This window comes from Sphaerodactylus townsendi, linkage group LG06 (genome assembly GCF_021028975.2).
Source record: "Sphaerodactylus townsendi isolate TG3544 linkage group LG06, MPM_Stown_v2.3, whole genome shotgun sequence".
NCBI classification, from domain to species: domain Eukaryota; kingdom Metazoa; phylum Chordata; class Lepidosauria; order Squamata; family Sphaerodactylidae; genus Sphaerodactylus; species Sphaerodactylus townsendi.
In genome coordinates this window covers 114,819,471-114,832,082 of record NC_059430.1, presented here as the reverse complement: position 1 = coordinate 114,832,082, position 12,612 = coordinate 114,819,471, and the positions used below count along the sequence as shown (strand labels likewise).

At 46.1% G+C, this 12,612-nt stretch overlaps 1 protein-coding gene across 3 annotated transcripts in view; it reads right to left on the bottom strand.

The window, feature by feature from the left end:
* Positions 1-233: 233 nt before the first annotated feature.
* LUZP1 (leucine zipper protein 1) overlaps positions 234-12,612 on the bottom strand; it is a 73,333-nt gene continuing 60,954 nt past the window's right edge. For all 3 annotated transcript variants that reach the window (XM_048502138.1, XM_048502137.1, XM_048502136.1), the window contains 2 exons: positions 1,145-1,331; positions 234-369 (listed from right to left, as the gene is read on the bottom strand). In XM_048502138.1, the coding sequence (XP_048358095.1) occupies positions 1,161-1,331 (171 nt within the window). In that variant the 3' untranslated portion in view covers positions 234-369; positions 1,145-1,160. The remainder of the gene's footprint in view (positions 370-1,144; positions 1,332-12,612) is intronic.

The window sequence follows — 12,612 nt, the reverse complement described above, 5'->3', positions numbered from 1 at the left end:
GCAGCACAGAGTGTAGGCTGGGCCCACGGGCCGGCTGCCCTACTACAGTCCTTGGATGTCCCTGGGGGGCGGGGCATGATCAGACACTGGCCAAGGGTTCCCATTGTTCAAGCTCAATAAGGTTGTGGAGTGAGGGTTCCCCTGAGCAAAGTCTCTGCAATCTCCACCTTCCCCGGGCGGGAAAAGGAAAAATGCAAAGCTACCGTTTAAAAAATAAATCCACTCAAGGCCACGGATGAAAAAGGCCTTGAGAGCTGAAAGGGTTAAAAGTCTGTACACGTCCTGGCTGCGGGGACGGCCGGCGTAGAGAAAAAGAAAAGACGAAGCTCAGCTTCAGGAGGTCATGCAACTGGACCTGGAAAGACACAACTGGGGAGAGAAAAGCAAGAAAACGTAAGAGCGGCCCTGCCGGACCCCAACCCAGACCTACCCGTGCTGTTTCCAACAGGGGATAGCCACCCAGACCCAAGAGGTTCTGTTTTGCTACGGTGGCCAAGAGCCACTGATGTTTACTCCAGTCTGTGAATTGGTCAGATCTCCTTTTCCAACAGCCAGTGCTTGCTGCAGCATCTTGTGGCAGGGCGTTCCGTAAGCAAGTGGAGACCGACAACCATCTTTTTGCAAATACCTTCTGCATTTGCATCATGAACTGTTCCAAGACACCAACCGAGCAAAGGGCCAACCCCTCCCCTCGCCCAGGGGTAGACTAAAACAGTCTTCATATGCTCTTAAGCACAGGGTGTAGTGGCAACAGCACAAGGCATGGCTCACAAACCGGCTATGTTTATTGTGAGTGCCACGAACTGTGGCTGGCCCCACCACAATCTTTTCCCTCACTTTTTGCTGATGGGAGCAAGGCAGGAGAGAAATGGATTTCTGGCAACCAAAGGGGCATGCATTATCTTATTATTTCAGTCTATACACTGGTGCCCATGTACGCCCCACTGTGCCCTGTTAAGCTTTTGCTCACAAGCAGCAGACAAGATGATAAGTGGTGGAAGTTGGCCCTGCACAATGAACGGGACAGTTTTCTGATCTGGCTTAACCACCCCCACACTCACCTGAATGTCTGCGCTTTGGTACTTCCAGGGCAGACAAGAACAAGAGCAAGGATCTCCGGTCAAGGCGACGGAGGCCCACCTACCTGGCCTGTAGTCAGTTCAGTTGTCTTTGGACCAACGTAGCCGCTCCTCAGTCTTGCCAGCTGACAGCGGGGGATGGGACTCCACCTTGGCTTGTGGCCTCTTCCGCGGCGTCTCAGCCCAAGAGAGCTGCTCCGAGGAGCCAAACTGCTTTCTTCTGGAACTGGGAACGAAGCCTTTGTTTTCCTCCTGTATCAAGAATGGGAAACAGACTGGGAATTTAGCAGGCCAGAACCTTGCTGGTAAATGGTCCAGACTTGTAGAAACCCCCTTACCCAACAAGAGATTTCTTGGTCTTCCAAGGGACCTGCTGACTGCAAAGACCACTGATGTGTTCCCCTTTCACATGAGTTCAGAAACAATATCAATGCAGAGATGCCAATTTTCTGTTTCGGAGGGCAGCCATGCTTGTCTCCAGTAAAAGAGCTAGATTTGAGTCTAGAAGCACCTTAGTGAGCAAGATGATTTTTGGAGTCTGATTAAGAGAGCTTTGACTCTTGAAAACTTACATCCGAAAAATCTTGCTGGTTTTTAAGGTGCTGATGGACTCGAATTCATCTCAAACACCATTTCAAACAGATGAAGCTGCTAGTAAGCATTGATTCTGTTTGCAGCAAGCCTCTCCCATTACAATGTCTGGAGCAGCAGTGACGTAGTGGCTAAGAGCAGGTGCATTCTAATCTGGAGGAACCAGGTTTGATTCCCCGCTCTGCCGCTTGAGCTGTGGAGGCTTATCTGGGGAATTCAGATTAGCCTGTGCACTCCCACACACATGCCAGCTGGGTGACCTTGGGCTAGTCACAGCACTTCGGAGATCTCTCAGCCCCACCCACCTCGCAGGGTGTTTGTTGTGAGGGGGAAGGGCAAGGAGATTGTCAGCCCCTTTGAGTCTCCTACAGGAGAGAAAGGGGGGATATAAATCCAAACTCTTCTTCTTCCTTAAAAGCAAGCATATGCTGTACACCTAAAGTCAAATCACAGTAGGAGCTCAAAGACACATTTCCACAGTTTGCTTGTGAGATTCCAGACCGTATGATTGATTTAGGGATCACAAGCTCCTGCTCTTACTTACACTGTGAGGGGATGGATGCTTCTCTTTCTCCCAAGGCCTGTGGCTCAGAGGGGCAGCACCTAGGATGTAAGCAGGAGGTTCCTGGCTCCTCGTCTTAAATAGGTGGTGTCAGGAAACTCCTTTCTCTGCCTAAGTCCCTTTAGAGCAGTGATGGCGAACCTTTTCGAGACCGAGTGCCCAAATTGCAACCCAAAACCCACTTATTTATCGCAAAATGCCAACACGGCAATTTAACCTGAATATTGAGATTTTAGTTTAGGAAAAAACCGGTTGGCTCCGAGGCGTGCGTTACTCGGGAGTAAGCTTGGTGGTAGTTGTTGGCTTTGCTTTGAAGCAACTGTGCAACAATTCCAACAGGTGAATCGTGACCCTAGGAGGGTTTACTCAGAAGCAGGCCCCATTGCCAGCAACCGAGCTTACTCCCAGGTAAAGGATCACGCTTTAGTTCTTCGCATGAAAATCAGTGGGATTTAACAGCGCTTAACAGGGTTACCTACACTGCTTCCCCAAAATTAGGTTTAATGCTAATAATTGAGCCCAGTGGCCCAAGCCAGCCTAGAGGTGGGGGGGGGGGCGACTCTGTGCGTGCCCACAGAGAGGGCTCTGAGTGCCACCTCTGGCACCCATGCCATAGGTTCGCCACCACTGCTTTAGAGCTACTAACCAGGTAGGCACTGGGACCCAAGCGGAGCATTCTAAAACAAAGATGGTCCAGCATGTAGCAAATGAAGTTACAATTCTACTTAGATCTTTCGGTGGAAAAGAGTACACAGGAGTACGTAGTTGAGACTCAATGAATCAACGCTCTGACTCATCTGGCCTGCATTTATTCTTCCATGCCATTGGGGAAGCCAAGCAGACTCTCTCTTCGTCAGCTGCCACGTGGGGGCAGCAAAAGCCGGGTCGATCCAATTTGTGTAGAAACAGAGAGTCAAAAGCCTCCAATGTTTCAGAACAAAGACATACAGGTGAGTTGCTAAACACTCTCCCCAGTGACAGATTCCCCCCAGATGGATTCTTCCTCACCCAAGCACCAATCCTAAAAATGAACCCACCTGGGGGTGGGGTTAGATCCCTTACCCGTGCTCCCCTTTAGCGCTTAAAAAAATAACCCTGCCTCCATGATTGGTGAACAGCCTGGTTTTAAACAACTGGTGTTCCCACTGAAGCATTCAAGAAGGACTGATGCCTTTCCAAGTACCCCCTTACTAGGCTGAGGCATTTACCGAATTGTCCTATCACATGTCAAGATGCCACTTAAAAAGTTTCTTTCTCCTTAAAGAAGCCTGTATTCCTGGGACCACCGCCATTAGGGCTTTTTAAGTGAAGAAAAGAAAAAAAATAACAGAGAAAAGAAGAAAGGAAGTGGGAGAAAAGGAAAAATGGGCTTTTAAAAATGGATATCACATTACAGAGCTGGGCTGTAAGTTGGGTCTGGAGCAGTGGTGGGATTCAGCAGGTTCGCACCACTTTGGCAAAAACGGTTGTTAAAATGGTGCTTGTAAACATCCAGTTGTTAAATTATTTGAAGTCCACCCAGAGGCGTACTTCCCATTGGGCAAAGAGGGCAGTTGCCCAGGGCGCCTCCTTGTGGGGGGGCGCAAAAACTGCAGGTTCGTTTGTGGGATTTTTTGTATTTTTAAGTGTTTTTCCGTTTTTGGCCTGCAGGGGGCGCAGTTTTTAGGCTATCAGCACCAAACTTTCAGGGATGTTTCAGGGGACTCTCCTGATGCTATCACCTAGGTTTGATGAGGTTTGGTTCAGGGAGTCCAAAATTATGGACTCCCAAAGGGGGTGCCCCATACCCCATTGTTTCAAATGGGAGCTAATAGGAGATGGGGCTACACCTTTGAGGGTCGATAACTTTGGACCCCCTGAACCAAACTTCACCAAAACTGGGTGGTATCATTAGGAGAGTCTCCTAAAGATACCCTGAAAGTTTGGTGCTGCTAGCTTAACAATTGCACCCCTGACAGTAGGCACCCCAAAATTTCCCCAGATTTTCCTTTTAAATCCCCTCCCCTTTGACATGGATGTAAAGGAAGAATTTGAGGTCCCCAGTTTAAACATTGAAAGTGATGCTGTTTCAGGGTGGGGGAGAATCAACCCCAAAATAGCATCACTTTCAATATTGTTTAAACTGGGGACCCCAGATTCTCCCTTTAAGGTGGATTTTAAAAGGAGAATCTGGGCTCCCTAGTTTAAACACCATTGAAAATGATGCTGTTTGGGGGTGGATTCCAGAATCACTTGTTTAAATGAGGGAGCCCAGATTCTCCTTTTAAATCCACCTTAAAAGGAGAATCTGGGGTTCCCAGTTTAAATAACATTGAAAGTAATGCTGTTTCCCCCAATTGGGGGGACTGGATACAACACCATAAAATGTTTTCATAGCAGTAATAAAACATTTTGAAAGCATTTTGAAAATGTTTTCAAAATTGTTTCTGTTGTGTGGCATGGCCTATTGCTGTGTTCAGATTTGTGAGTTGGGGCATGTTTTATAATGTGATGGTGATTTTGAAATGACCTGGTGTAAAAAATCATTGCTTGGTCACAGTGGGGCAGGATGGCTGCCGGGGGGGGGGGGCAAACTCCAGTTTGCCTTGATGAGCCACTGGGCGAAGCTACAAAGGGACGGGGGGGGGCGTGTTGCACCGGGCACGCGCCTGGGGGGCATCAAACCCAGGTTTTGCCCAGGGCTCCAGTTTGCCTAGTTACGCCACTGATACCACCACTGGTCTGGAGGCTGACAATACACCATACCCTGCAATGTAGGTTCATTAAGTAACTTTCCCATTTGGGCGGCTAAATATTGACTCTACAGCTCAAAGCAAAAAAAGGTTGTACTTGCAGCTGCCACCAGCAGAGGGAGCTATGCTGCCAGACCAAGCCTAGTTGCAAGACTCTGGCCCAGCTGCATCCAAACCCAAAAGTATTCCAAAAATGATTCCATCATGAGATTTAAGATTCAAGCTCTCTCTGGGCTCTTTAATTGCCGTCATCTGGTTTCCTGCGCTGTGGGGCTTTGATGTTTGTTTTTTCCTGTATAGGCAGGAAAGAGCACCTTTCAGTCATTCCACTAAATTTTACTATTGTAGACAGGAAGCAGCTTCCCCACATATCAGTGGTTTTACTTCCAGAATTCCCCACTTTATCCACAGGCATTGGCATAGCTACCACGGGGCAAGGTGGGGATCGGCACCCAAGGCGGCCGCCGCTAGGGTCACATGGGGGGGCAGAAAATCGCTCCTATACCCCCTCCCCCTCCCCCCACCAGGCCCCGCCGCTGGCTAAAATAAGTGGGGCGCAAGAGGGGACATGGGGGGGCGTGGCACGGGGGCAGCACAGGTGCTCATGAGCAGGCAGAAAACTGGGAGTCTGCCCTGGGCTCCATTTTCCCCAGCTACGCCACTGTCCAGAGGACATCTTCTGCCTTTAAGTTTTCATAGACACCAAGCTTCAGGCCTTGTAGCCAGGTAGCACGGTAGATCCGCTCCCACAACTCTGTATTGTTTCCCATACTATGGAGCAAGTCATCTGGTATGGTGTAATACTCAGAAACTGGTTCTAAATAACCTGAAAGGGTCTTTGTCAGTTCTCAAAAGGAGGATGAAACATTGGCAAGCAAAACTTCCAGACTATTAAGAACTCACCCTTTAGGAACATAAGAACACAAGAAAGAGCCTGCTGGATCAGACCAGAGTCCATCTAGTCCAGCACTCTGTTACTCGCAGTGGCCCACCAGGTGCCTTTGGGAGCTCACTTGCAGGATGTGAAAGCAATGGCCTTCTGCTGCTGCTGCTGCTGCTCCCAAGCACCTGGTCTGTTAAAGCATTTGCAATCTCAGATCAAGGAGGATCAAGATTGGTAGCCATAGATCAATTTCTCCTCCATAAATCTGTCCAAGGCCTTTTTAAAGGTATCCAGGTTAGTGGCCATCGCCACCTCCTGTGGCAGCATATTCCAAACACCAATCACGCCTTGCATGAAGAAATGTTTCCTTTAATTAGTCCTAATTCTTCCCCCAGGCATTTCCGTCCCCATATAGTAAAAGAGGCATGATCTTACTAATGAAAAAGACTATCAGAAACTCTCCTCTGGATATAGCAGAACCTCAAACTACTTCCAGTTGTCTTTAAAGCTGTGGTTCTTGTCACTGCTAAGTGAGCATTCCAATATAGGGTCTCGCTGAAAGTAATTCCCAGAGATTTAAATGTGCCACATTGTTCGCTGGGGACATCATGAATGCTCCAGAAAAGGGTTTTTTTGGTCTTCTCCCAAAGACCATTACTTTTGGTATTAATTAATGCTTAGAACTCCTTCTAAACAGTTTTTTACCTAAAGTGTGTAGCAATCTTTTTAGACCAGTTCTGGTGAAGGAGATTAAGCACCACGTCATCCGCATAAAGCAAGATGGATATTTTCTGCTAGCCAGCAGAAAGTGCTACAGATTTTGGTCCAGTTAATCTCTGCACTACATCGTTTATGCATATATTAGAGAGCAAAGATGCTGGACACACCCCTGCTAAACTGCCTTTCTGACTGGAATTTCTTCTGACAGAGAGCCTGAGATACCTATTTTAACTTTGGATTGCGCCCATGTATAAAATTCATTCAAAAGATATAACAAGGGGAGTGTTGTGTGGTTTCTGGGCTGTATGGCTGTGTTCTAGTAGCATTTTCTCCTCTGACATTTCGCTTGCATCTGTGGCTGGCATCTTCAGGAGAAAATGCTACTAGAACATAGCTATACAGCCCGGAAACCACACAACACTCCAGTGATTCCAGCCATGAAAGCCTTCGATGATATAACAAGTGTTTATCGATATTTGTGTTCATTAGTTTCTTCCACAGGTTCTGTAGATGGAGTCGAATGCTGTGGCTTGGTTGACAAATATCCTGTAAAAGCTCTGGTAGGTGATACTTGAGGAGGCAAAGTAGAAAAGTGTTTTGACAAAAGTGTTTTATTAAACTCCCACTAGATGGCACTCGCTCTATATAACTGAACACTCTGAGGATACAGTCATCCTAGAAAAATGGCCATTTCATGGTTACCTTCAGGTATTAAAAAGTTTTAGTCCTCAACAGAACGAAGAAAAGAGGTTGCAGAGCGAGCTAGATACAATAGGGAAAAGAGATCCCCACAGTTCTAAGAGCAGAAGGAAAACAATTTTATATTGGGCACATGAACACATTTTGATTAAAGGGATTTTAGTCAAAAGAGTTTTAAAGAATAATACTAAGTGAGCCCACTCGGAATCCTACTCATGTCTATTCAGTGAGGCTATCTCCTGGGAAAGCATTCATGGGGAATTAATTGACCGAACGTGCATAAAATGGTGGTCAACTGACCAGTCAAAGCAAGATCACATCAAATGTCTGGCTAAACAGCTGGCCACGATTTTTAAAGCTACGTTAAAACAATGAAAAGATGCATTAATCAGGAGGTTTGACACCTAAAGAACAAAGACAAATTAGCTGAGTGTTATTCTGAAACAATGAAATGCATTTTGGGAGGGGGAATAATGAGTTACTGCAACTCTTAAACCACATCGGGAAAGGGTTTTTTTTTTTTGAAAGCATGAACTCATCACTGAACAGATGTTCTCCGAAAGCTTCAAATTAAAAACGAATGAAATTAAAAACAGAAATAAAGCAGAATAAGAGCAGTTTTGCAAAAAGGCTGTTTTTAAAGGTGGGCGTGCATTTTAAGCAGGCTAATTCTTCCTGTTTGGAGACACCCGTACTTTTTGTGCGGGGCCAGGAGAACAGCTTTTTATGCTATTAGGTTTGTCCCCGAGTGCAGCACATCAGGGGGCCGAGGGCCCTTCCTACTGCCCACAAAATACAGTAACATAAGAGGCCATCTTCACAAAGGCGCCTTCTTATCACTGTAGAATATCTGATGATAGTTGACCAGTGAACTGAGTGGCCTGTCAATCCTAACGTGCACCTAAGGAAAGCTCGAAGACCTCTCTGAGATGCAGAACACATGTTATGCAGTAGGCATGGTCCTGGGAATGCAGTAAGTGTGGTCTTGGAAGAGGCATTCCCTTCCTTTCTCACACGGGGCAAACCTCTTCGTTGATGGCCCTTTTGCCTTCTGAGATCTTGGTTAAGTATTTGCAATAAAATCATTTTTTTTAAATCTGCTAAACTGGGAGGAATGCCTTTTCCAAGTGGATCGGTGTGCATCTATATTAACAGCAAAATCAAATATATGCATCAGGAAGGGAGTATGGCTCCCATCTTTTGCTTGGAACAGGCTTGCCTCCTTCTGTCTCTTGGTCATCCAGTCTCAAAGACTTCTATAGTCTGAGTCACAAAAAGTTGTTAGTAGATTCCATATTCCTCCACCACAGAACTCAACATGCCGGACCTTTTTTTGTTGTAGAATGCTCCGCCTGGTTCTAGTTCCTATCTAGTTCTGCTTCCTCCATCTGTTTGAAAGTTTGATGATAGTCGTTCAATGAACTCTTGTATCAAAGACTGGGTATGTTTAGTCTGGTGGAGAGAAGGTTAAGGGGTGACCTGATAGTCATGTTTAAATATCTGAAGGGTTGTAATGTTGAAGATGGAGCAAGCTTGTTTTCTGCTGCTCCAGAGACTAGAACAAGGAGTAATGGATTCGAAGTGCAGGAAAAGGGATTCTACCTAAACATCAGGAAGAACTTCCTGACGATAAAGGCTGTTCGACAGTGGAATATGCTGCCTCACAGTGAGGTGGAGTCTCCTTCTTTGGAGGTTTTCAAACAGAGTCTGGATCTGTCAGAAGTGCCTTGTGTGTTCCTGCATGGCAGGGGTTGGACTTGATGGCCCTTGTGGTCATCCAACTCTATGATTCTATGAAAGTACCATGTTTACTAATGCACAAAATAATGGTTTTGACGAAGGCAGTGAGTAAAAAATGAATAACTCTCACATTCATTCAGGATTATATTCTAACGCAGAAGAATACAATTTTCTCAATCGCTGCACCTCAACTGACCATACTAACATCTTTATCTGAGAGAGAATATATATATAGACTCTGGCACTCACGGGGGTGCGGAGGGAGAACAAAACATAATTATATTCATTTTTAGAGTATGTAATTGGCAGGGCACCTGACTGATTATGCTGGGATACTCCAAACATACCTGTGGGCTCCAACCTTTTCAGTTTTTATGTCAGTGTGTAACACATATGGAAATATGTAGCTCTCAAAGGGATTATTATAAATTAGTCCACGGAGATTACTAGCCCACAAGGAAAATGTTATCAGCTGACCTGCTGGGATGCTGTTTGCAGAGAGTGCATCAAGAACTGTAAAGAAGTCAGAGGCTGGTGGGAATTTCTAGAAGCTTCCTTGCTTACCTTGCCTGGAAGCAATTAATATCTGCTCCAGATGAACATGATGGGGGCTATTTATGGGCCAGTCCCACTGGACGGGAACAGAATAGATTGGAAAGCCCCAAATGGAAGCAAAATCAACAAGTGACTGGAAGAGGCTATTAACAGAAGCTAGCATCCTGTAATTAATTTGGACTAGGCCTGGGCAGTCCCTGCGGCCATTTTGGAATTAATACTGACCTGGATGACCCAGGCCAGCACGATCTTGTTAGATCTCGGAAACTAAGCAGGGTCGGCCCTGGTCAGTACTCAGATGGGATAGAGACCACCAAAAAAGTACGGGGTCAGTGGGAAACCACCTCTGTTCATCTCTTGCCTTGAAAACCCTACAGAATCAACATAAGTCTGCTGCAACTTGATGACACAGGAGGACAACCAAAATGGTAAAAGGCCTGGAATCCAAGAGGGCAACCAAAATGGTAAACAGTCTGGAATCCATGCCCTATGAAGAGAGACTTAGGGAGCTGGGTATGTTTAGTTTGGTGAAGAGAAGGTTAAGAGGTGACATGATAGCCATGTGTCAATATTTGAAGGGATGTCATGTTGGGGAGGGAGCAAGCTTGTTTTCTGCTGCTCCAGAGACTAGGACCAGGAGTCATGGGTTCAAGGTGAAGGAAAAGAGATTCCATCTAAACATCAGGAAAAACTTGGTGCAGTGGAGTCTCTTTCTTTGGAGGTTTTTAAACAGAGGCTGGATGGCCATCCATCAGGAGTGCTTTGATCATGTGTTCCTGCATTGCAGGGGGTTGGCCTTGATGGCCCTTGGGGTCTCTTCCAACTCTATGATTCTACGACGCTTTTTGACACCACTTCCATTTTGGGGGTACACGGTCACCAAAGGGACTTGCAAGGAGAGGATCTTGCAGTGACCGATGCTGCTCCTCTGACACCCGTCTCGCTGTATGCTCTCACTTGCCCATGATCTCTCCTGCTGCAGCTGCACAGCTTGGTGCCAGAAGCCCAACAGTAGAAACTAAGTATTGTCCAAGACTTTCACGGCCGGAATCACTGGGGTGCTGTGTGGTTTCTGGGCTGTATGGCCGTGTTCTAGCAGCATTCTCTCCTGACGTTTCGCCTGCATCTAGGGCTGGCATCTTCAGATCCTCTGAAGATGCCAGCCACAGATGCAGGCGAAACGTCAGGGGAGAATGCTGCTAGAACACGGCCATACAGCCCGCAAACCACACAGCACCCCAGTAGAAACTAACTTCTTCCCATCACAGTTTGTTCTTCACTAACAAGAAAGCACTTCAAGTTGAAGGAATAGAAGTTTGCTGTTCAAGGAAACAAGCTTCCTGCTTGTGACGGCATTTGTGCAATGGAAGGAACTATCTAGGAGAGTCACAGGATATTTTTAGCGCTGGGTAGGTGTTGTTTCTTTCTTCATGAGAACTGACAAATGGAATCAGAGCTGGTCTGAGTGCATATGGATATCCTGCCTCGCAGCATTCTAGATGAAAGGTGTTAAAACAGGAGAAAGGAATGGAGAATTGGGTGCCTTTCTGCCAGGCAAGCCAACAAACAGATTTCTGTGCCTTCTGGCCTATCCAAATAGCACTAGCTTGCTCTCGCTAGATAACACTGAAACAACATGGTTATAGTGGTGAGAGTGAAGGGTGAGGATTTGGGAGATACAGGTTCAAATCCCGACTGAGCCACGGAAGCTTGCCAGGCAACCTCGGGCCAGTCTCCCTGCCTCAACCTAACCTACTTCGCAGAGTGGTTGTGAGGATGAAATGGGAGAAAAGTGGGGTAAAAATATAAAATATAGTGCTATTTCATACTGAGCAGACAATCGTGGAAAGTTACTGATAACAAACAAGGAGGTCAACTCATGGAGCACTAATCCCAGTACAGCAACATGCCAAATGGGCCTGGAGAATCCAGGTATCTTTCTGCCCTTCCATTTACATTCAGGCAAGCAGGCTGTTCGCCTATGGTGAATAAAGAACTTATTCCAACTGACCAGGAATGGAAGTGATACAAAAGCATTTTTTCCCAGAAAGTTTTTGACATTCATACATTTTATTACAATTCTCCCTTTGTGGAGCTGCATCCCAAGTTTCATAATTAGTTGAATTAACCTCTTCCTCTCTCAGCCGATCAATACGCATCTCTTACGTCAGGCGCCACACAAGGCAAAGCAGGTAAAAAAGGCATTCACATATAAAATGCAAGGTGGATCATATTCCAGATTTCATCTAGGATACCAATGAGCAATCTAGATGTGCATTTTATGTGTGTCCATTTTTTTACATATTACACCCACATTTGGCCCTGGTAGTAATGGGCATGGATCAGGTGACTGGATGTAGCAATAAGAATGTGACCTCGATAAGAAAATAATCTGATACATTCACAGCACAGAAGGGGGCTGAGAAAGTTGATCACTTCACTCAAACAAGTGTTGGCAATCAAAAATATGCATTCTTTTTCTTTTTAAGTGGGTGGATGCAGTTGTCAGGTTCCAGCTGACTTACGGCAACCAGATTGAGTTTTCAAGGCAAGAGATGAACAGTGGTGATTTGCTGCTTGGAGAGCCAGCATGGTGTAGTGGTTAAGAGCAGGTGGATTCTAATCTGGAGAATCGGGTTTGATTCCCCACTCCTCCACCTGAGTGGCAGAGGCTTATCTAGTGAACCAGACATGTTTCCGCACTCCTACACTCCTGCTGGGTGACTTTGGGCTAGCCACAGTTCTCTTGGAACTTTCTCAGCATTCAGGTTAAATTGCCAGGTTGGCATTTTGCGATAAATAAGTGGGGTTTGGGTTGCAATTTGAGCACTAGGTCTCAAAAAGGTTCACCATCACTGTTCTAAGCAGAAACCCGGACTTCCTCAATTGGTCTCCCATCTAAGTCCTAACCAAGGCCAATCTTGTTTAGCTTCTGAGATTTGACAAGGTTGGGCCAATCTGGGTCATCCAGGTCAGTACTATTTATATTAGGGGTGACTAAAAAGCATCCCTCTCCTTTGACTTAAGAAAATCAACATTATTTTCACAGTT